The sequence below is a fragment of the Coturnix japonica genome, chromosome 4 (genome assembly GCF_054131305.1).
Source record: "Coturnix japonica strain WE chromosome 4, WE-NBRP24, whole genome shotgun sequence".
In the NCBI taxonomy this organism is placed as follows: domain Eukaryota; kingdom Metazoa; phylum Chordata; class Aves; order Galliformes; family Phasianidae; genus Coturnix; species Coturnix japonica.
In genome coordinates, this window is record NC_140666.1 from 23,909,667 (window position 1) to 23,931,565 (window position 21,899).

The following is a 21,899-nucleotide window of genomic DNA, read 5'->3' on the forward strand; positions in this document are numbered from 1 at the left end:
CCCCCGTCCCGCCGCCCTCCTCTGCCGCCGCGCAGGCGCCGCTCCGCCGCTGCCCGGGCTGTGGCCGCGGCCGTGGCCCGTCGGGCTGCGGCGGGCAGCATGCGGCAGTCCCTGACTCAGCAGCGGCCGGGCGGCATCGCACTGCCCGACTCCGTGGGTGAGTGGGGGCCGTGCCGGGGCCGGGGCCGGGTCGCCGCGTGGTGCGGAGGGTGCGGGGCCGCGTCCCTTAGAGCGCGGTGGGGGCCGCGCCGTGCCGCTGCGCTTGGGGCGGTCGGGGCAGAGCACGGCGGTGTGCGCCGACCCGGACTCGTCCAGCCGTACGGGGAGGAACCGATGGCAGCTCCGTGTCGGAGCGCGTTGCGGAGCTCTGACACGGGAACGAACCATCGCCTTGAAGCCGGAGCGAGTTCCGTTTCGGCCAGAGGAGCCGCGTTGAAGGATTGCGGTTGTTGCTCTTTGCACCCGAAGTGAGAGCACTAATGTTTGTTTTTGCAGTAAGGGATAATCGGAAGCTGTCAGAAGTGCTTCCATAGGAGACCTTTTGTTTTACCTCGTTGCACGTTCGTGCATCTCGGTTGTGAGCTAGGAAATAACGTAAAAATGTCAGAGTGGTAAGCAGGGCTGTTGCGAAACAGGTTCCATATGCACAGGCAGCGTGCTGTGGGCTGAGTGTTTGCTGTCACCTTGCGTTCATCCCACCCCACAGGGCTGCCCTGCATGGCCCGCTGTAAGGACCCTGGCTGTGCCAGGAGCACTCAGCCCTGCAGCTCACATCATGGGGTCGGTGTATAGGTTGTATAGGTGTATAGGTGTGTATAGGTGTCCTGGAGCATTGTAGAAGTGCTGGTGTTTGGGAGGCAGCAGGAGAATGGGATATCTTTGTGGATTGTAACACAGAGAAGTCTAGGTCTTGTATTACCAGCTTATTTTCAGATCTAGGAGAATAAAATGAGAGCGCTGATAAAAGGTGCTCCCTAGGCTGCTCCAATTGTTACCTCTTTAGCTGCCTAGATATTAATTGTTGCTAAGAGCTCCTTGCTTTTGGCCCTTGCAGTGTCCCCATGCTGTGGTTACAGCTGTGCTTAGGGGCACAAGTAAGGGGGTTTGTAGGGGTAATTCCTTCAGGAGACCCCAGTGGGTCGGCAGGATGCTCCTTTCTCTGCACACCCCTCCTGGTGCACCGCCTTGTGTGGCTGATGGCACCGTGCAGCCTGTGGAGAGCCTTGGTGAGGGTACCCTGCAGCAGGCCTTGTGCCTACACCATGCAGGGGGAGAGCCATCCCATGGAGAAGGAATTGGTTTGTGCCCAGGTGTGTCATGCAAATGGCATGGGTAGCTTTGCTGCAGATACATTCACACCCTGAGGAAGAGTAGACACTTGGGCTGTGCATCTTCAAGCTGCCTTTGGGGCCTGAGGGGCGCCTGTATTTGGTAAATGTGGGCTGGGCAGTTGTGTTGGGCTTGGCCAAGTCCTCTCCACACAGCTGAGTTCTGAATTCATTCCTGCATCTGCCAAGGAGCCCGCATGCCTCAGGTGGGGTGTCCCATGGGCATCTTGCTTTAGGGCATATGCTTGGCAGGAGTAAAGGTAGCCCCGTGCTCTCTTGGGGCACATTTCTGCCCTGCTTCACCCTGTGAGGTGCAGCTGGTGATGTGCACACTGCTTGGGAGCCTCTGGAGATGGGAAATATGTTTGCCTTCTCCTTGGGTCCTCTGGGGAGCCCCATGCTGTGAGCTGTGATTTGGAGTGGCCCCAGCAGCAGGCAGGCCCCGGGTGGCAGGGAACCATTACAGCTCATTGCTGTGCCAGCTGCTGGGTTGAGTTTACATAATGTATGACACAGAATCAAAAGGATTGTTCCAAAAAGTGATTTAAAGATTGCGGAATACGCACTGAACAAGCACCCCTGCAGGTGTTGCTGAGCGTAAGATGGAATCTGGCTTTTCTTTTGGCTGATGGGATGACTGTTTTATATTTATGCTCATTTGGGAGATCTATAAATACATTAAACAAAAAAAAAAGAAAGAAAGAAACCAGAATTAGGCAGCTGTATATATATGAGTTTCCCTAATCCACAGTTCATTATTCAGACGTCTAAAAATACCTGGTCCTTGCTGAAAGTAGAGGTTGCTGCAGCAGGAGGCGCGAGTGGCTGTGACTTTATTTGGAGAACTGTGGACACCTTGTGACATGTTTACAGCCAAGATTTCCCCCCTTCAAAACAAGTGGTGTAGAGTGAGGCTGTTTGACTTAAAGTAAGCAGGCAGACCTGAAAAGGAATGAGTGATGAGTGCCTTGTGGTAGCATTTCTTGTTAGCTCGGTTGTCCCAAGGATGCTCTACTGTATCTAAAAGAGCTTTGCAAAGTTATGGTTCTTAAGGATCTCTTCATTGGCACCTGAGCAATGATATGTAAATGCGCACTTGGGTATCCTAGTGCAGAGATGGATAAAGCACATTAGTGAAGGTGAAAAGAGGCAGCCAAAGCCAAGAAAGGAAATTCACCGTGATGTGGTTGGTGGTGGGAGGAAAAAATCTGTGATGCCGTGACTGTCCCCAGATGGAATTAGCAAATTGTGTTGTATATGTGTGTTTTTAGGGTCGTTCAATAGAAGAAAAAGAAATTCCCTCTACGTAACTGTGACTCTCCTCATTGTGTCAGTATTAATTCTAACGGTGGGCCTAGCTGCTACAACAAGAACCCAAAATGTGACTGTTGGAGGTTATTACCCAGGGGTTATTGTAAGTATAGAACTCCTAGGTAGGTCTAGAAAACGTATTGCCTACAAAGTCCTTTGTGATGCTGCAAATGTTATAAAGGGTGATCTTGTTCTGAATATTAATGTATGCCCGGCTACTTCATTGCCATTTGATTTATTTGTTTTATTATTGTTTTGCACCTGCTGCTCATTCCCATGCAAAAATCCCATCCAGTCAAGTGGCAGTTTCCTCAGAGCTTAAATAATTACATGCTTTTGATCTAGAGGTGGGACAAATAAATAGGTCTTACATCAGTCAAAGCAACCTGAGTGCTTTGTTTGGATGCATCAGATTACCCCAGCCAGACAGGACCAGAGGTGCCAGGAAAAGCAGGGAGTCTGGATCTTACAATGGAAGAGTTCCATCGGAATGGACCCAATGTCAAGTCCAATAGTGAGATACTGCTCATGTGAACTTATGGTTGTAAAGTTCCCTTGCAGAAGTGTTCAGCAATTGGGAGTCTCCATGTGGAGAGCTGTTCTGGCAACTTGCGGGCAGAACATCCACATCAAGACAGCACTAAAGGACCAAGCTGCAGCTGCTTTCATCTCTTGGGAGCTGCATGTGGCTGGAAGCTTTTGGTGTGACAGCTGTGGGTGCTGCATGGTTGGGTTCAGAGCCTCAGAGTTGGAGGCTTAAAGCCAGCTTGGACAGGCAGAGAGCTGTTCTTGCCTTCTTGCTCTCTGGTTTATTTACTGTGCACAGCTGATCTCTGGGAAGCTTTTTCTTCTCTGCAGCCTTTTGTGTGGAGTGTTATTACCACCAGCACTGAATCTCTTTGCTTTAGGATCGTTTTTCTGGCTTATCCCAGTAACTCCATGCTTAGACCTGATCTTTTAGCAAGAGAAGCATTGAGGAAAGGTGCAGAGCAGGGTGTCAGGCTGGCTCCCAGCTCCCTGTGCAGCCCCCGTGCTGTCAGTGTGCAGGCCTCGTGCCTGGAGCAGCCCCGGGAGCGCCACAGATGGCGGGCTGCTGTGCGCAGCCCCGTGACATCTCCCTTGCTATTTATGCTCCGCCAACGTCAGCATCGCTTACGTCTTTCCTGAAACTCTTGTCTGCTCCACGGTTTGGTGTATTCCTGCACTCAGGCAGGGCAGTAGGTTGCCGCCTTTACGTGGAGGCAGCCTGCCTGTGTGTGTCGGCCCTTCACTGGTTTCCCCCTCGGTCTATTAATCCGCTGTTTGGAAATGTGTAACAACCTGGCCTGGTTTCCCAAACAGGAAAACATTCCTATTTGCTGCTGGATGCTTCAGTAGGCACTGAAAGCAGCTGATGTTTTGTAACAAGCTGGGCCCTTGTCCTTTGCTCTGCTGAGGGGTCCCACTGCGGTGTGAGCTACTGGGGAGATGTCCCTGAGCAGCGACTTCTGCAGCAGCTCTGTGCCACTCTGGGGACCGTGCACGCTCACCCCAGGGGCCTCTGTGTGCCACCAGTGGGGCTGTGCTGCATTGGTGAGGAGAAGGAACCAAGGAACCACAACACTCTGGTGTAGGCGAGCTTAGTGCTCCACAGCCCAGGGCCACAAAGTGAGTGAGCAAGCAGAGCCCGAGGCTCCGTCTGCAGTCACACAACAGTCTGGGTGGCGAGCAGCTGCCCTGGATGTGATGGCTCCATATACATGTTGGCACAGGCTTCTCTGAGAGCAGAATTGTGTTGTTCCGTCTGGCCCCCCGGGTGCTCCTGGCCTGGTGCTCTCTCCTGCCCTGCTTTGATCTCCTGTCTGGGCCAAGCAAAGAAGCATCTGTTTGCAAGGAAATAGGATCGCCCTGGCCTCTGCTCCTGAGGAAGGACCGAAACAGGCACTGGAGACCTTCCATCCTTAAGGGGGATTTTGTTTTTTTTACACCCACAAATAGTGCAGTTCCTCACTGATGCATCTGGAAAAGCTGGAGCCGAGGGCATGATGACATGTCCATAGCCAGGCAGCTGTCACCCCCAACCCTGACCATGGGATCCCTTCACAGCTGCTTCTGTGAACCCTTCAACTGTTCCTCCATGGGAAATAGCATCAACTGTGGGTGACTGATCCAGGCTTGGGAAGCTTGGATTGCAACAGTAGTGCTCAGCAGGCAGGAGTGACCATCAGGCAGGCACAGAAGGCAAGTGCCCACCAGCAGCAGCGGCCACATCTGGCACAGATCTGTGCAAAGCAGCCACATTCAGGAAGGGGACAGTGCCTCTGTGAAGGCCACAGACAGAACAGGGCTTTCAAAAGTCTCCTTTGCTTTGCTAAAGGCCATCAATGTGGTGCAGGCACACTCCCCAACTTAGAACAGCTTCAAGCATTGGTGTAAATGTTTGACCTTTCTTAGGCTTTTACTGGTAAAACTTCTTCCCCAGTGGTTTCTTGTCGAGCAGGTTGGTCTGGGGCTTTCCTCTGGAGAAGCATTTTCGTTTGTATTCTGTTCTTTCAGACAATCCTATTGCCAGCAGAAAACAATGATGTAATTGATGCACATTATTAAGGTCTCTGGTGAAGAACTGTTTTTTCTTTTGTTTGTTTTCCCCATTAATTCAGGATGAGAATCCACTGATTTCAGTCATTGGATGTAGTGGATCACTCCGGTTTCTTCTTTTTCAATTATATTAAATTATTTCACGTCTTCCACCTTCTGGTTTGTGGCTGCTCTGAAGTGCCACGTGCACGTTTCTCTTAAAGGTGTTGGATCAAGTTTAAAGGGCACAGAATGGTTTTCTTGAATGTTTGCATTAGGATTGCATTGCCAGACAGCTTCCCTGCTGCTGGATATCACCTGACTGAAAATATTACCAGGATCCATCTCTGTAATGCCTGGATTGCTGAGCTTTTGGGTTAGAAATGGAACTTTAAAACTCCCCTTATTTGGAGAAGATAAGGATGGTTGTTTGCTCAGGCTGAATAAAATAAGGGACCAACCCAGAAGTGTTGGCAGATTGGTTTGGGGCAATTCAGCAGCCCCCCAGCTCTCTGCCCCACCTGCCTGTAGGGTGCTGAGCAGTGCTGGGCATCATTGCTATGCTTCACTCCATGGTAGCTGGTCTCTGATGTGGAGCGAGCTCAGGGTGCAGTACAGACAGAATAGATGGGAAGCAGAAGCCAGGTCGGCTGCTTAACTTTAATCCCCTGCTGCTGGAGACAGCAGCCCTTGCAGCTTCCAGTGCTGGCACCAAATGTTACAGGGATTAGGGAGAGCAGGGTAAGATTTGACACCAACTCTTCATCACATTTGTACCTGCTAAGCTCTGCTTGTGCTTCTCCTTGTTAGTACCAGATTTGTTAAGGCTTTGCTTTCCATTCTGACATCTTAAATTTCGAGTCCAGGTTACTTGGCCTGTTCTTGAGTCACTGCAGCTTATTTTGTGCCTTACTCTGCTTCCTCACGAACTGTCCAGTTTCTTAGCTTTCTCATCCAGATCTTTACCACCCTTCTGTATCATATGACTTTGTAACCTGCTGAACAGGAACAGTAGCAATTGTAGGACTTTCACAGCATTTCTCTGCCAACCCAGAGTTCTGCTAAGCACCGATAAAAGACATTTCTGGTTATGACCCTTACAGAAGCACTTCTGGATCTTACTCCGTAGTGCTCAGTTCCTTGTTTTTAGTCTGGTTGAGGTGTGTTGTGTCCTAGAAACTTCACTAGCTAAATAGCTCTATAGCTGAATAGCTTATGGCCATAGAGAAATGGGGTGGGAAACTGCTCCTGGTTGGCTTTTCTGAGCTAAAATGAAAGCAGAATTGTCAACAAGAGGAAGAGATGCTGTTGCTGGAGTTGCTTCTTCTGTTAGCTGGGCTGGTGTGAGCTTCTGGTAAAAGACCTGGGCTGATGAAACATCACCCCTAAACTGTGGGAGAAATAGAAGGTGTCAAAAAAAAAACTTGCCAGAGTATGAGTTTTTGCTCTTATTTCATACTTTGTATTAAGAAAGTGTGAGCTGAAAACCCAGGTGGTTGCTCAAACCATTGATGAGGTTACTGGAGTCTGGTCCTGAGATTGCTAGTGGTGTCCTGCATCTGAAAGCTACTGAATGTTGGTAGGGTAGTTCCAAGGCAGCAGTCCATGTCCTCATCCACCCATTTCTGAGCATTATCAGGTGCTGGAGGCAGTATTCATCCTTTTGGTTTTACACATGCTTTTGGTGTTACATGAGGGGTATGCAGTCCCAGCTAGTGGGAGACTCCACTAAGTTCCTTGCTGAGGGAAGAGTGCTCGTGAATTCATTGTGCTCTTTTTTCTGCTTCTGGATTTATGTTCTGTCTGTATGTGAAATACACTGGGTGTCTTCGTGATCTAAATGCTAACAATGTTGTCTTTCAGCTTGGTTTTGGGTCATTCCTTGGAATAATTGGATCAAACTTGATAGAAAACAAAAGGCAAATGGTAAGTTCATGATGCAGTTGTTGGGTTGGTTGGTTTGTTTGTATTAATGACTAATTTAAATTGTGTAAAGAACGTTATTTGTTTTCCTAACCCTTCTAGGCTCGCGTTGCATGCCCCTTGAGAGCTATAGCTGGTTCCTGGCAGCCCAGGAGAACAAGGCTGTTAACCCAGATACTTGTCTAAATTTGAGAAGATGCTCAAAGAAGCACAGGGTGACTATAGACAGTCTCATTGAACTCAGTGGGATTTTTCAAGGGCTTGAAATAGAGTGTTTGGAGATTTCAGGATACTTGGCACTTCACAGACTTATGCCCAGCACATTTTATGTTGAGCTGTCACAGTATGTGACACGTAACAGTCTAGGTATAATACTTTTAAGTCTTTTAAAATAAATTCCTAGAGGCTTGAAGCTCTGTGAAGGCTGTTTTTGGCCACATCCTAATCCAAGGAAAGGACAGAGAAGGAGATCAAACAGCCAACCCAGAGACTGGAGGGGAAAGTGTGCAGAGGGCCCATCAGAAGGCCAGGTCTGAGGCTGACTGCTCAGAGCTCTCTGCTTGGGATAGAAAATTCTGCTTCTGGAGAACAAATGACTTTTGATAAGCTCAGGAGACTTGTGTGTTGTTCTTTAGGTGACATCAGAGGCATAGCCATGTTTTGCAGGTGCTGTTTCACAACCCTCTCTTCTCATCTGTGCTGAAAGCAGCAGCTGTAGCACATTGAGCATCAGCAGCTGCCATCCCTGTCCGAACCCCAGACCTTATTGGCAAGGTACCTGCAGGTCTTCCCCATGTGAGATGGCACAGGGGGTTGATGCTGCGGCTATATGACCCTGCAGCACGTCCTGCTCGCCCACCAGTGCTGCCTGCTTTTGCAGCAGTGGAACTGCCTCTGCAGAGATGGATGCTTAGTAGTGTGTGCTGCTGACCAGGGCTAAGACAAGCTTGGCTGTGGGAGTCTGGAAAAATTCCTGCATACACTGGGCTGCCCTTTGCTTTGTTAGAAATGTAATCCCTGCGGAGCATGGTGCTGGCAGCAGGGAGAGGGTGGGACAGACCCTGCAGGAGAGGAAACCTTTCTTTCCCAGAGTCAGACAGGGTGCAGGGTAGATGGACTTCCCAATGGCTATTTTTTGCTGCTTTTACCCTGACTGTGCAAGAAAAGAACGCCCTGTTCCATCTGTCCTTGTAGGGTTTCCAAGCTTCTTGCTTATTGTGTAAAGCAGCAGGCCAGAGCATGGTTGAGCAATCGTTACCTTATACCAATCCATTTCACACAGAACTATCAGTACATGGCAGTGTGGCTCTGACCTGGCTTGCTTGCTTATTCCAAAGGGTGTTGGGTAGCCAGTGTCAGTTACTCTCATCTCTGTCATTGTGTCCTAGAAAGCATGTGTGACCCAGCTTTGCAAGGATTGCATCACTGCTGCCTGTCTGCAGGCTGGCGTGAGTCTACCCTGACTGTAGAGGACACGCAGTAGCTGTTGGTCATGGTCTCCATACCTTATTCATGTCTTGTCTCACCCAGGGGTGCTTAATTTTACAGTGGCAGTCTTGCCCATTACGTTTCTGTAATACCAGAGGCGGCGCAGGATGCTTTTATTTTCTGTGGGCTTCCCCAGAGCCTTTCTTTACTCTGAGTGCATTCTCATTACTCAGTCCCTCGTGGTGATGTCAGGATGAGCTAAAAGCAACTTCTGCAGCCATGTTCCTGTGCCCGTTTCTGCCCAGGAGGTGTCTGGGGAGCATGAGGACCTGAGCGTGCCAACTTGGCTAAAGGGAAAACTGGCTCAAGCCTGAATTCTCTCCAGTCTGCAGACAGAAATAACCAGCTCGCCTTTCTCCCACCCCAGCAGATTGGCTTTCATGCCGCGTGTCTGCGCCTTGCACTCAGCGGAGCAAGGGAGAGCACGGAGGTGCCAGCACTGCGGGCAGCTCTGCCTTTTGGGGAACTGCATGGTCAGCGCTTTGCCAGCCAAAAGTCAGTGCTTTATGATGCTGTGTGACAGCCGCTCATGCCATAGGAGAGCCATTACCACCAGTTTCACAAACCTCGTGTCTCTGTAACGTTGCCCAAAGGCAACTTCAGATCAGAATGCGCCTGTTTTAGGGTTCCTACGTTATCCAAGTCCAGCCTGTCTTGTCTGAATTCTACTCAGTGTATCTGACTTAAGGGTTCTCTTTCTCCAGCTCAGGGAGAGGAAATTGGCATATGTGAGGGCAGCAAACCCATTTCTGACACCGGATCCTTGGATCCTAATGAGGCTGTTATAAAAGTATCATAATTAACTTTGTATCATTTTTAATAACCATGTTAGCAGTTCCTATCTGCCAGTGGAGAGGACAAATAACCTAATTGTGTGTACAAAGTGGTTGGCTCGCTTCCCATCTCCAAGGGTTTTGCTTTTAAGGGAGGATCTCCTTTCATGTATGCAGGAGATGCAGGAAAGTAGAGAGGGAAACTTACTGCAGAATAACCAAAGCTGCAGAAAAGCATTCTTTTCAATGGGGTTGTAAGAAACTGCACTTGTCCATCCCCATTTTGTGATTTCACTGGTTATGATAGAGAAACAGCGTGGTCATTGTAACTAACTGACAGTACCAGCCACAATGGCTTCTGTTTCTGGTGGGCAGTGATGGCCATTGGAGCATTCATATGAGCAGCTCGCCTGCAGCTCTCTGGGCAGCAGGGAGAAGAAATTCCTCTTTTCTCTGCAGGGAGGAGTTAAGGACAAGCAGCAGCCAGAAGAGGAGATGTATCCTCAGCCTAAGTATAGAGCTTTGGAGTCATGGAAGAACTTACATTACAATATCATGTTGTCAGGCACTACTGTGCTGCTCCCGCTGCCTTGCCTCTACCTCCGTGGGAGAACAAGTGCCTCTGAGACACACATCCCATTGACTTCAATGAGACCAGTCTGTGCAGCCTGGGCAAACACTTGGGTCATTGATTGCTTGAGGGCTTATTGACTGTGGTTTCTATATCGGTGTGGAAAGGACGCAGAATGTTTGGTTGTGGAGAAGCACATGACGCTTTGCTTTGTTTTCCTTCCTTAGCTGGTTGCATCGATCGTCTTCATCAGCTTTGGCGTCATTGCTGCATTCTGCTGTGCCATTGTAGATGGTGTCTTTGCTGCCAGACACATAGTAAGTGCTTCCAGGAAAACCAGAATCCTACAGTACTTGTACTCTAGGAAAACAGGTGATGTGTTTACATCCCACATCGGACCACATCCAACTCTATAAATACATACCGCCTGCTGAATACCGGTTTAAATTGTCAAATGTAGAAAAATTTGTCAGCTTCACAAACATATCCTGAAATGAGCAGTAAGCATTTAGATGTTAAAACATTGCTTTAGTTCTTCTGTGTATGCTTCATGTGTTTACTGAATTAGCTGGTGCCGGGTGACAAGGTAGGAGCAGTTGCATGTCTGACTTTGCATGTTGTGTTAAGCAGAAGCTCCTAGTGCTGATTGAACAGTTGAGTGTTGTAGTTGAGGGAAGCCACTGGGTATGAAGCTCTTCGAGGGGCTTCAGTATAAAGTGATTTCAGTGGGCTCCAAGCTTCCATTTGATGACTTAGAAAACAATAGAAGCTACTGCAGTTGTGAGCAGAGGGACGTGCAAAAACATCAGCTGTTAGTGTAGCAATGGACAAAAAGTGATCCCCTCTGAAGTTTTAAGTTGAAACTTAGAACTGCAGGTTGTTTTTGTTCCTGCAATGTTGGTTTTTGATGGCTTTTCTTAAAAAAAAATAATTTATTTATGCAAAATGAGATGAAAGAGACTCATTTTGAGTTTATTTGTAATCAGAATGGAAAGAAATGTCAGGATGTCACAGTTATCATCGATGGAAACTCCACATGTCAGCTGGTTCTTAGTGGTAAAGCAGACTCCTCTTCCCTGCCTCAGTTTGTTCAAACAGTAGAAAGACTGCGGGACAGCCAGGTTTGCTTGCAGAGCAGATGGAGCTTGCAGGTGTGTGATAGGTCCCCATTGGTGATGAGCAAGCTGTGGCCACCTCTGACCCCTATCACGGGCTTGTGAAGTGTGAGCAATGATAAAATGAGGCTCATCCAGCTCCTGGCTGATCCTGGCCACGTGGGGTGGAGCCCTGCAGGTTGGCTGTGGGTTTTGGGACGCTGGCCTGACAGGCTGGGTGATGATGTGAGTGGTCACTCAGTCCCACCCGCTGCCAGCATACTTGTGCGTCTGTGGCAGGGTGACAAGGGCTCTGGTTTCTGCTTCTTGATTAACGGGTGTGCTTTTGGCCTCGCTTCACCTCCCAACCACCCAAGAATGTCACTGTCTGGCCAGAGACGTGCTCCCAGCACCCAAGCACATAGCGTTCCCTCTGGGGCCCGGTGTGCTGGGTTACACTCTCAGAGCAGGCCCATCTGTCTGTGGGATGGCTCGGGCACGGTGTGTCCCCACAGCCAGTGTGTGCAGATGAGGAGCTGCCACTGCCTGCCCTCACTGCGGTGGGAATTCAGCATTGCATATTGGGAAGCAGGCTGCCCGTAAGCAAAAGAAGGTAATGTGTTTGTTTGCAGGCTGAGCCATCCCTAATCCTCCAGAGGTTTCCCACCATTCACTCAGGAGCCCAGAAGGACAGATTTCCCAACAATTCAATGATAAATTGCAATGATTCAGTATGAACAGCCCTTGGAAACACGTCAGGCGGCCCTGGGAGGAGACCTCTGCAGAAATGAGGAATAAATGAATAATGAATTCCTTGTGGGGCTGAAACCCTGTCTGGGTGAGGCTGGCTTAAGAGCTTCTGCTCCCATGTAATTGACCCAAGCATACACCCCACAGCACTGCAGCCAGAAGCTGTTGGGGTCTGGGGTGGTGGCTGCCATGGCTGGGTGCTCAGACAGAGAAAGGGCCTCTCTGAAGCCTGTCCTACACCTCTGGCCTAGAGGCCATCAGGATTGTCTTTTTTGCCATGGCATTAAACCTGGTGCTCTTCTTTTGGCAGGACCTGCGGCCACTGTATGCAGGACGATGCCAGTACTACTCCAAGAGCACCACACCACCAGAGGTGAGAGCGGGTTGGGCTGTGCTGCCTTCTCACAGGGCTGGCTTCACCATGCAGGCACAGAAGCCTTCCACCAGGCTGCTGCCACCATCTCCAGAGCTCTGCAGTCAGCTTTCCTCTGCCAGTGGTACTGTGCTTGGAAATCAGAAGGGTGGGAGAGGAAGGCACACTGATTTCTATCTATCTTCAGCTGTATACAAATTACCAGAACAGAGTGTGGATTCAGAATCCTGACAGCAGTAATTCCTGCTTGTGTCTTCTCCACAAAGAGCCCTGTGAGGGTGGGTGTTCATGCCACACCACATTAGAGCATACAGACACTACTGGCTGCCTATGCTCTGTGCTGAGAGTCCCTCTAGGTTTACTCCCACATTTCTGAGGAGTTACGAATAACTACTGTGTTTCACCTTAAAATGCTTGCAGTGCAAATAAAATATTATGCCATGGCATTGGTGGGGTCTGCTTTCTTTCTGACCAAAAGACCGTCTGGGTTAGCTTTAGTGATACTGCCCACAGGAGCCAGTCTCTTTTCTCAGTTGTTTTCCAGTATGGGAATCTTTCCTTCAGTTAGTGTCAGCCTCCTGCCCTAATTTGCCATCTGTGAAAGCCTTTCTTCAGCAATGCCTTGTCTGTTTGCAGGAGTTACACAACCCACTTCCTATGCAGGTGCGTGCTTATCTGTCGCTTCCCCATGGTAGAAGGAAGGGGCTGTGATCCGCTCTAGTCCCATGCATCTTTATTGCAGACTGTAAGAGCTGTGCTGCAAGATAAGGAAAGAAGGATCTCCCTGGGGCTGATCTTGGGATCAGTGCAAAATTAGATGTAGAGCAGGCCAAATGGCAGCAGAAATTGTTTGGTGATTGCATCTGTATGTACTTTGCCTTTCTTGTGAATTCACACAGGCAGTCTGTCACCCGCAACGTCGTGCACCGTGCACACCAAAAATAAAAACCAACACCTGCTTCTGCTGCGACCTGTACAACTGCGGAAAGTGAGTAAGCTTAGAAATACCATTCCTGGCATGGGCAGGGCAAGCAGTGGTCGTGCTGGTTGGTGGGTTTATGAAGGGACAAGATAATGCTGGACCAAAATATTGATTAATGATGGCTGTTGTGGGAAGGGAACCAAAGCGATAGTTGTTTGCTATAAGGACTCCTAGTCAGAAAGGGGCCAAGTAAGAGTAAAGGGGTATGTGAAGTATGCTAAAGCCATGCCAACTACGTGTAAGCGCACTGCTGGCCAGCCCAGCTGGAAGAGTGGGTGACAGTTCCCATTATTTTCATTCTTGGTCTTCCTCCCTTTTTTTCTCTTATGCGCTTCATCCTAACCTTCCTTATCTGTTGACATTCCTTATCTGTTGGGTTTGATTTAATTTTAGAGGACAGTTACAAAAACTGGGACAATGTTTTTCCTCATTTTCCTCATTGTTTTGTTCTCCATTCCAGTAACAGGGAGGAGCGTTCACAAGCTAGTGCTACCTGCATGCTTATAAATGTGTGTCACAGCACTGTGCGAGGATGAGTCAGAAGAGTGATTACCAATAGAGCACCCCTGCACAGTGATCTTGCTGTTGTTAGATCTGGCTGCTGTGCTTGAACTAAGCACATACTGCTTAAGTTGTTCAGAGTGCCTGGTGTGTGTCAGCACAGAATAAATGATTTTTGTAGTGCTGGATCTTGCCTTAGGGCTGTTTTCAGGGTTAATATTTCTCATGGGCTGGCCCCCACTTAAATCACTGAGTGTAGTGGAGGGAGATCAAGAGATTCTATTAGGAGAGGGTGGCTTGGGGTGCTGGGAAGGGTAATCCCTGGTTTCTGCAGTATGTTTCTATGAGAGAATTTGCAGAACATAATTTGTTTTTACTAAATGAGGTGAATGACACAGAAGTGATTGGAACAGAAAAATCCAACTGTTCTGTATTACTGGGTGGATTTTTTTCCCAGTTAGCTGGGTTGAGGGTTCTGCCTCTGACCTATTTTCCCTTATTTCAGGTAATTATTTCAGACTTAATCTTGCTTGGTGCCACTCAAGTGCTTTGCACTGAAGAGGTGCTGGTTCTTTTGGGATCTCAGCCTTTTATCTTTGGTGATGAATATTGCTGATGATGCAGCAGGGCTCACTGAGAACAGTATACTCTTGCACATCTGCATAAGAATGGGCTGTGCAGGCAGTACTTACAGGCTGTGGTGTTAAAGACTGTCCAGGTCTGTGCTCACATTACCTAGTTCAGGTCGTTCAGGCTAACATGCAGAGCACTTGCTTAACCTCTGCCTCGACCCTGCTTGAAATCATTGTCTCTCCCAGTGCAGACTCTTTTGCAGTGAGTCACTACAGCAAAGGCTGGGAAAAAGGAAAAGGAGAAGCTGAAAGTGAGTGAGGAGGAAAGGAGAATGGCTCTTGCAGAAGAATCCTGCCAGCTCATGCCATGGTAGAGATGGAAAGGTTGACTGCTTGGGTAGGGGAGGCTGAGACATGTGCTTGGTGGCTGGAAGCCAGCCATGCATTCCTGCATTCCTCCCATCTAGCTGCTTGTGTGGCTGTGAGAAGTCTCCAGTGTGGCCCTTCTTTGGGACATGAACTGGTTTATCTATGTGATTCCAGGTCAGATTTGTCCTTGGGAAGCCTCCAGGACAAAGGGTTGGCTCTGGAAATTTCAGGTGATGGAAATAAGAGGCAGATCCAGACTCAAGGGCAGTTTGATATTAGTAGGGCTGGCAGGACTTCTTTGTTTCACAACATATCAGGCCATCTCTTCCGCTGTTATCATGCAGGGAGATCTTACATGCTACACGAGTGGGATCTAGCAAGATTTATCCCTGCTCTCATTTCAGTGGCGAGGTCCAGGCTATCATTAAATTACAGATAGTGTTTTACTGTCCATTGAAAGTGCTTAGATTTATTGTATGGGGCTTTTAAAAAATTTATTTATTTATTTATTTATTCCCCCTTATCCAGCAGAGTAGAGATTTCGGGAGGATACTATGAATACATCGATGTCAGCAGCTGCCAGGACATCATCCACCTTTACCACTTGCTTTGGTCAGCAACAATTTTGAACATTGTGGGGCTGTTCCTGGGGATCATTACAGCAGCGATACTCGGAGGTTTTAAAGATATGGTAAGATGATACCAAGTTCCTTGTGCATTAAAACATCAAGTTGCCTTTTTAAAATAATCATGAAAGTAACTGTTGATATTTCTGTGCAAATGATCTCTGCGTCACTGCAGTCTGGCCAGGAAGAAGGGTATGAAAGAACTGTAAGGAAAAAGTGAAAACGAGTCACTTTAATAATCATTATTATGATTGATAGTCACTACCTGAATACGATTAGAAAAGGTGAACAGAAATACAGACTTTGTTTTCAAAAGGAACCTTCTCACAGGTGTTGCAGTACCCGAGTGAATAACAATGAACTTTTTGTTTAGAACAGATCTTCCTTTTCATAACATTGGCCTTCTACAAGGAAATGTGTGCTGGTTGTTCAGGAGCTGTTGATTTCGTAGCGCTAGTAGGGTTCTTCCTCCCGACTGTGAAGATGCAGTTCGAATTGTTTTAGTAATAGCATGCACCAAGCTGTTGCCAGGCTTGGTCTGGGGCAGAGTTGAGCTCCACCTAAAAGACACACTCTGCTCCTCTTAGTATCCCTGCGTTCATTCAGCTGTCTGGTTTTGGTGACTGAAGTTGTCTGGGTTAGCGGCTGAGATGTTCTCTTTGTTTTAACAGACTCCTTCCCTCCCTACGCTGAACTGCACGGTTGAAAATGCACATCCTACGGTGTCCTATTACTCAAGGCCACAGGTGACGTCTTACAACACCTATTACCACAGCACTCCTCATCTGCCTCCCTACTCTGCGTATGACTTTCAGGTACAGAACGTTACAGTTTGTTTTCTTCTTTGGCTGGAAGGTTAAATGCAGCCCAGACTGCAGGACTCTGGAGGCCTGCGTTTCAATCATTTACACAGTTTAATTTTCCTGTTCATGCAAAGAATACTGAAGCTTTCCTTCTAGCCACTGCTGCTTGGCAGCACTCTCTCTTACTAAGACAACAGTTTCCTGAAAGCTCTCCTTGAAAAGAAGGCAATAGGGCACGCTGCCTGCTTCCCCCATCATTCACCAGTTGAGGCCACATTAAAAATAGGCACTGCCTCTGGCACCCGCTGTGCACTGAGGATAGAGACAAAGCGAGATGTTCAGGTGCTAATTTTTATTAGGCTAACTGCTGTGCCTGAGAGAAATAGAAGAGGTTTTGGAAACGAGGTCTTTGAACTCTCAAAAACAAGTATTGACTGAAAAGCTCTTCTGTTTTTTTTCACATGTTTCAGCTGGTCTAAGAACAGTCCCTGCAGACACCACTGCTGCTGTAGTCTCTGTCTGTTCTGAGTCACGGAACTGTGCTTCTAGAAATAGTGATTTCATTTGAATGTTGCTGTCAGCATCAGTTTTCACTTGTTGAAACAGGATGAGATTGTTTCACCTCAGCTCTTCTTTCAATTGGATGTTACCGGAGTGGTGGTGGTAACTTTCATGTCTTATATTTTCTTTGCAACTATCACAGCTGGGAACTTCTTTTTAAGTAATGAGAGCTTAAGTTCATGGGTGTCAGCTATGAGATGTGGTCTGCAATAGCCACAATCTCTGACATCAGAGCTGTGCATTAAACGCATCTTGCATCTAAAGAGATTAGGTTTTATTGCTAGAGCCACTGAACAATGCTGCTGTCAGAACATCTGAGAAATGTTTGAACACCAGAATTTCTGGGACTTATCTGTACAGATTTTTGATACATTCTTGAAGTCAGTGCAGCCTAAGGCAGCCAGCAGTGCTGTGTAACTTTTTCCTGCTGTAGAGATTCCAACCTCAGCATATTATCTAAGCAAGCTTCCCTGCAAAGTCCATTTGCCTGACACTGGGCTGATAATAAGCACAGTTTAATTCTGTGCCTGTCTGTGCTGCAGCCCCACCAGCAGAGATCTCAGCATGGGTGGATTTGCCCTGCTTTTCAACCAAAAGCACCGCTGGGGCTCTCTTAGCGCTTACATCTCAGCCACCAGATGAAAGCCCCTGTCTGTCACTGCTGTGATGCCACAGGTGTTGGCTTAGGAGCTGACACAAAAGCTGATCATCAGTTAAGGTAATCTAAATTTTAAATAGCCAGGTCTCGCTTTCAGGTGCTGTTCTAAGTCCGAGCCTTGCTTTTCTCCAGGAAACTTGGGAACCCACATGGGGACATCAGCTGAGGCCTCTGGTAGCAGATGCTCTTTCTCTTGTCTGATCTGATCAGTGTCTTTGCCACCCTGATGCCTTCTGCCCTGCTGTCCCTGTGGTGGTGCATGGAGCAGGCCCAGCCTTGTTTCCTTCTCCCATCCCTCTCAGAAGCTGCATTTCTTTCAATGCAAGAATTGCCCCATTCAGCACTTCCCAGTCATTCACCCATCTTTTCCAAGAAAAAAAAATCCTGAATTTCTGAGGGAGTTTGTGCCTCTGCATGTCTGCTTTCTCACACAACAGTAAGATGGCAGAACTAGCTCTCTGGGTTTTGGAAGAGCACAAGTCGATGGGAGTTAGTAACAGCCAGCGCTGTGGCAGGTGTCATCTGCTGGCAGAGGGCTGTGTGGTGACAGGGGCTTAGCAATGGGCTGGGACAGGAACAGGGCAGCAGGAAATGTGCTGGGGTGGCAGCAGGCTGCGTGCTGTGCCTCCCTTTGTGTGGTTGGGTGGCCAGAGGCAGTTAGCTGTGTGCATTTCTGCCTTCTGTGAGAGAAAGGGCTCACTTCACCCCAGCAGCAGAGGCACATTTTGCCCCAGATTTCCCAATGATAGAGGGAAATGAGCTTTGTCTTCCCAGCGTCTGGATGCATTAGCAGGGCCAGCCTGACACCAGAGCCAGGCCAGCTCTGCAGAGGCAACAAAGGCAGCTCTCCTCCCAGCCCCGGGCTGTTGCCAGGCAGCAGTGCTCAGATGCTTGGTGGGCTGGCTTTGCTGGCTGGTGCCCGCTGTGCTGCTGTGACAGTCTCTGTCCAAACAAACATCTCAGCACCGGTGTGGTGAGCGTGCATTGAAAAAGTTGCCGTGTTATTTCAAACAGAAGTGATCAGTGTGAATTGCTGTTGGTTTTAGTGGGTTATTTGGTTGCAGAATAAGCTGTCATGGGTCAGTTTTAGAGAAGTGGTGCAAGGTTTCAAAAAAGAACTGATGAGATAAAATCCGACCTTGAACACAGTTTGCAGCTCAGCCTGGCGGGTGTGAGAGGGCTGTGGGCCCCTCAACAGTGTATCCTTCCTGCTGCAGGTTTGGCAGCAATGCCTGCACCCAAAGGATGAACCACGTCCAGGGCAGCACGAGGAGCTCAGTGCCTGGCACTAAGCAGGAATATGCTTCTCCCCAGCAGTCAGAGTGCTGGGAGCAGGGCCCAGCGCCTTGCCCAGGCTGCTCTGTGAGCATTGTCTTAGTGTGGGCCAGGTGGCAGTCAGGAATGCAAGGGTCAGCCTGAGAATGTGCTTGTCAGGGGTAGTGTTTTCACAGCTCTGTGGCGGTGCCAGCAATCACGCGACCCAAGGTACTGGGGGGGGAACAAAGGAATTCTGGAGTGCAGAAAGTAATTTTCAGGCATGTACACGTTGCTTATGTAAAACTTTTTGAAGCTTTTTACTTACTGATGGAATAAATTGTTTGCTGCCATTATTATTCTAATGGATGATAAAAACTAGGGCAAAAAGAAACTACAGCCTGTTTCTTGCCAGTGGCTGATATATGAAAGCTGAGATGTGAAAGAGACTCATCAGCTTTTGGTTGTCCAGGCTACATGAGATGCAAGCAGGTACACAGCAGAAGCAATGAGAGAGAACCAGAATGCTCCTTCCATTGCAGGTCTCAGGAGTTTCATTATGCAGCACTGTTACTGTGATTACCGTGAGTGCAACGAGTGATTCATGTACTCGTATGTCTGTACGCTTTGCAGAACTGAGTCTTGAAATATTAATCTTCCTCTGCTGTGTAACGTGATCCTGTTCTACCACAGCCCTTCAAATCAGAGATGTAATAGCATTCTTGCTTCCTCCCTGCAGCATTCCAGCGTGTTCCCGGCCTCTACTCCCTCTGGCCTCTCAGATGACCCACAGTCAGTGTCACCATCTCCCAGCTACATGTGGTCCTCCAATGCTCCTCCTCGGTACTCACCACCGTATTTTCCACCTTTTGAAAAGCCACCACCTTATACACCATAAAGAATGAGGGGAAAGAAGAACTAAATACTCGCCAGTGAAATGATTGTGAACATTTTGTGTTTATATCTTACTGTGGGAGGAAGGGGGGGGGAATAGATACAGAAGATAATTGCAAACATGAATACTTGATTGAACGGTTCATTCTTGCGAGACTTATTTCAGAGGTTTAACCATGGGGTGGGAGGAAGGGGACATACTGCTGATGTTTTGCAGGGGACCTAAATTCCAGCCTCTTCATTTTACAGTGAGGGTCATGGGGTCCTTGGCTTTTATTAAAGTTATACAATGCAGACAATAGATTCTGGTCTGCCTTACTCCATCTTGAGTCAAGCTGAGGTAAGGGTAGCCGGGATCCACAGCTGACCAGGAGTATCATTCTGCTCGAGGTGAGGGTGCTTGCAGACAGCTCAACCGGATGCTTGTTTTGTGTTTGGCGTTTGGCCACCAGTTTTGTGGGATTTTGTGGGGCTGCAGAGCTTGGCTCACGTCATTTGTTGGTTACAGTCTACAGGATGGAAACCCTAGTGAGGAGCCAGGACAATGTCTTTAATAAATAGAGGTCACTAAATAGGGTGTTATCTTATGTGTCAGCAGAATAATGGGAGTATTTATTTATTTATTTATTTATTTATTTATTTGGGGAAAAAAGCTTTAATAAGCTCAATTAGCTGATTTATTTTGGGACATTTCTTAAGATAGAAGGTGAAATGCAGTTGTCTGTCTTCCTAATTCTTTGTCACAATGCTGAAATCAAACCATCCAGGCGGCTGCACTGCCTAAATCTTCAGAAGCTGCCCACAAGTCACTGGCACAATGCAGTGGAAACACTTTCTTTTTCCTTCTCTGCTTGGTTAGGACATTAAGGTTGTACATTTTTTTAACGGGTTGAATCAGCACCTTGAATAAGCAGTGTCTTAGTAGCTGTGTTATGGGCTGCACATAGGGAATTTCCACAACCAGTTCTCCAAGATGTAAGTCTCACATGGATAAAATTCAACACCGTGTAATATAGGATGAAGCTGATAGGAATTTGCAATTATCGTTGTGACTTTCATTTAATCTTCAGCTGATGACTGTGCTGATTGATCTAGATTCCAACAGATTTTGCATGCGTCCCGCATAACAAAAGAAGGTCAGCTTTGTTACGTGACACAGTGTCCTGTAAAGTGTGGTTCTACTCCACTAAGTGACCTCAGATGACGGCTTTTAGACCTGAGCTGATCAGCCTGAGCATTCCCAACTGCTCGCTTCAGAGAGGAGTAAGGTACTGACATTTTATTCCTTATTTCCTAAAAATGGACTGTCCTTTGCATCAGATTGCTGGCCCTAATCCCAAATTGCCTACATTTACATTCAGCTCTGCTGCAGACAAGATACCCAACAGCTCAATCTGGCGTGCAGAATATGAAACTGGTCCACATGCCAGGGAGAAAATCAACAGCTACATATTAAGCTGTGGCCTCTACTTTTAAACTAAAAACAAAATGCTGTCAACGTGGAAAATGAACGCTGAAGTCCCTGATCTCACTTTGAAAAGTACACCACACTTTATAATACTGTTTTCAATACTATGCATTTGCGAAGCCTTTAGGCTGCGTTGCGTGTTAACCTTCTCATTCCACTGTCCACTGCTAGTGTGTTAGCCAGCTCATGGATGGCACTGTTTCTCTGAAAACAAACATAGCTTTCCTCCAGCAACAAGTGAAAAGAGTAGCTGGGGAAGGGAGTACAGTCACAAGATTTAAAGCAGTAGTGTGTGCAGATCACGTCCTGGTGGCATTCTGTTTTACTGCTGATAGTTCAAGTGCAGCTCTTGGAAATCTGCATACTGAAAACAACATATTAAGAGTCTCATCCATTTTATGTTGCGTTTTTCTTTCTGGATGAAATCTTTTTAAAGAGATTGTGTGCCATTTCAGATCTACCCACAAACCTGGAATTTGAAGGCCACGTTCACTTCAATCACTAAATTTGGTATTGCTGCATCTTTGAAATGGAAGGTCCCAGTGCCAACAAATACATGATACCATTTGTGCCTGTCTACTGAGCAGGGCTCAGGGGGCCAGAGCACCGCAGGGCAGGACAGAGGCAGATCTGGGAGGGGAACAGAACTGAACGGCAGAGAAACAATAAGGAAACAATCGTGTCATCGAGTTTGACTTGACAGAAGCACTAAACTTAGGGAATTGTCAATCAGAATTCTTGTTTTCTAAGGAATACTTAAGCAAAAATTACATTGCTGCTTTAAATTCACTGTAATACGATGAGGCCGTTGTCACATTGAAAAAATTACCTGTTTTTCTCTTGAATTACGTGTTTCCTTCTGCTCAAGTAAAATAAGTGTTTCATGTGAATGCAACCTTCTGCACTGTGGTCATCATTTCTAACAGGAATGTAGAACTGTGAACCATCTGTACCCTTTTATTACTTTACCAAGGTCAAATAAACTGGTGTGACTTTTATAAGCGTTCATAAGCTGCATTTGATGTTTTAGCAAGTTTCGTGTTT

General features: G+C 47.6%; 1 protein-coding gene across 10 annotated transcripts; it reads left to right on the top strand.

The window, feature by feature from the left end:
- Positions 1 to 45: 45 nt before the first annotated feature.
- On the top strand, positions 46 to 21,853 carry TMEM255A (transmembrane protein 255A). Of its 10 annotated transcripts, none has more exons than XR_014945702.1 (9): positions 46 to 157; positions 2,600 to 2,761; positions 7,059 to 7,121; positions 10,178 to 10,267; positions 12,105 to 12,167; positions 13,067 to 13,155; positions 15,123 to 15,282; positions 15,889 to 16,032; positions 19,233 to 21,853. XR_014945702.1 is itself a non-coding variant. In XM_085546344.1 (9 exons), exons 3-9 carry the CDS (start codon positions 7,119 to 7,121, stop codon positions 19,389 to 19,391), a joined length of 711 nt encoding a protein of 236 aa, XP_085402470.1. In that variant the 5' UTR covers positions 46 to 157; positions 2,600 to 2,761; positions 7,059 to 7,118; the 3' UTR covers positions 19,392 to 21,853. The 10 variants fall into 10 exon arrangements, 9 of the variants coding, with proteins under 9 accessions (XP_085402470.1, XP_015716216.1, XP_015716217.1 ...); XM_085546344.1 differs by having other exon boundaries at positions 15,120 to 15,282; XM_015860730.3 differs by having other exon boundaries at positions 2,600 to 2,742; positions 15,120 to 15,282.
- Positions 21,854 to 21,899: the final 46 nt, after the last annotated feature.

Coding starts and splice junctions, on each gene's coding strand:
- TMEM255A (XM_015860730.3), top strand. CDS start 100: ATGCGGCAGTCCCTGACTCAGCAGCGGCCGGGCGGCATCGCACTGCCC. Junction 12,168..13,066: donor AGAGCACCACACCACCAGAG/GTGAGAGCGGGT, acceptor GAATTCACACAG/GCAGTCTGTCACCCGCAACG. Junction 15,283..15,888: donor TCGGAGGTTTTAAAGATATG/GTAAGATGATAC, acceptor TTGTTTTAACAG/ACTCCTTCCCTCCCTACGCT.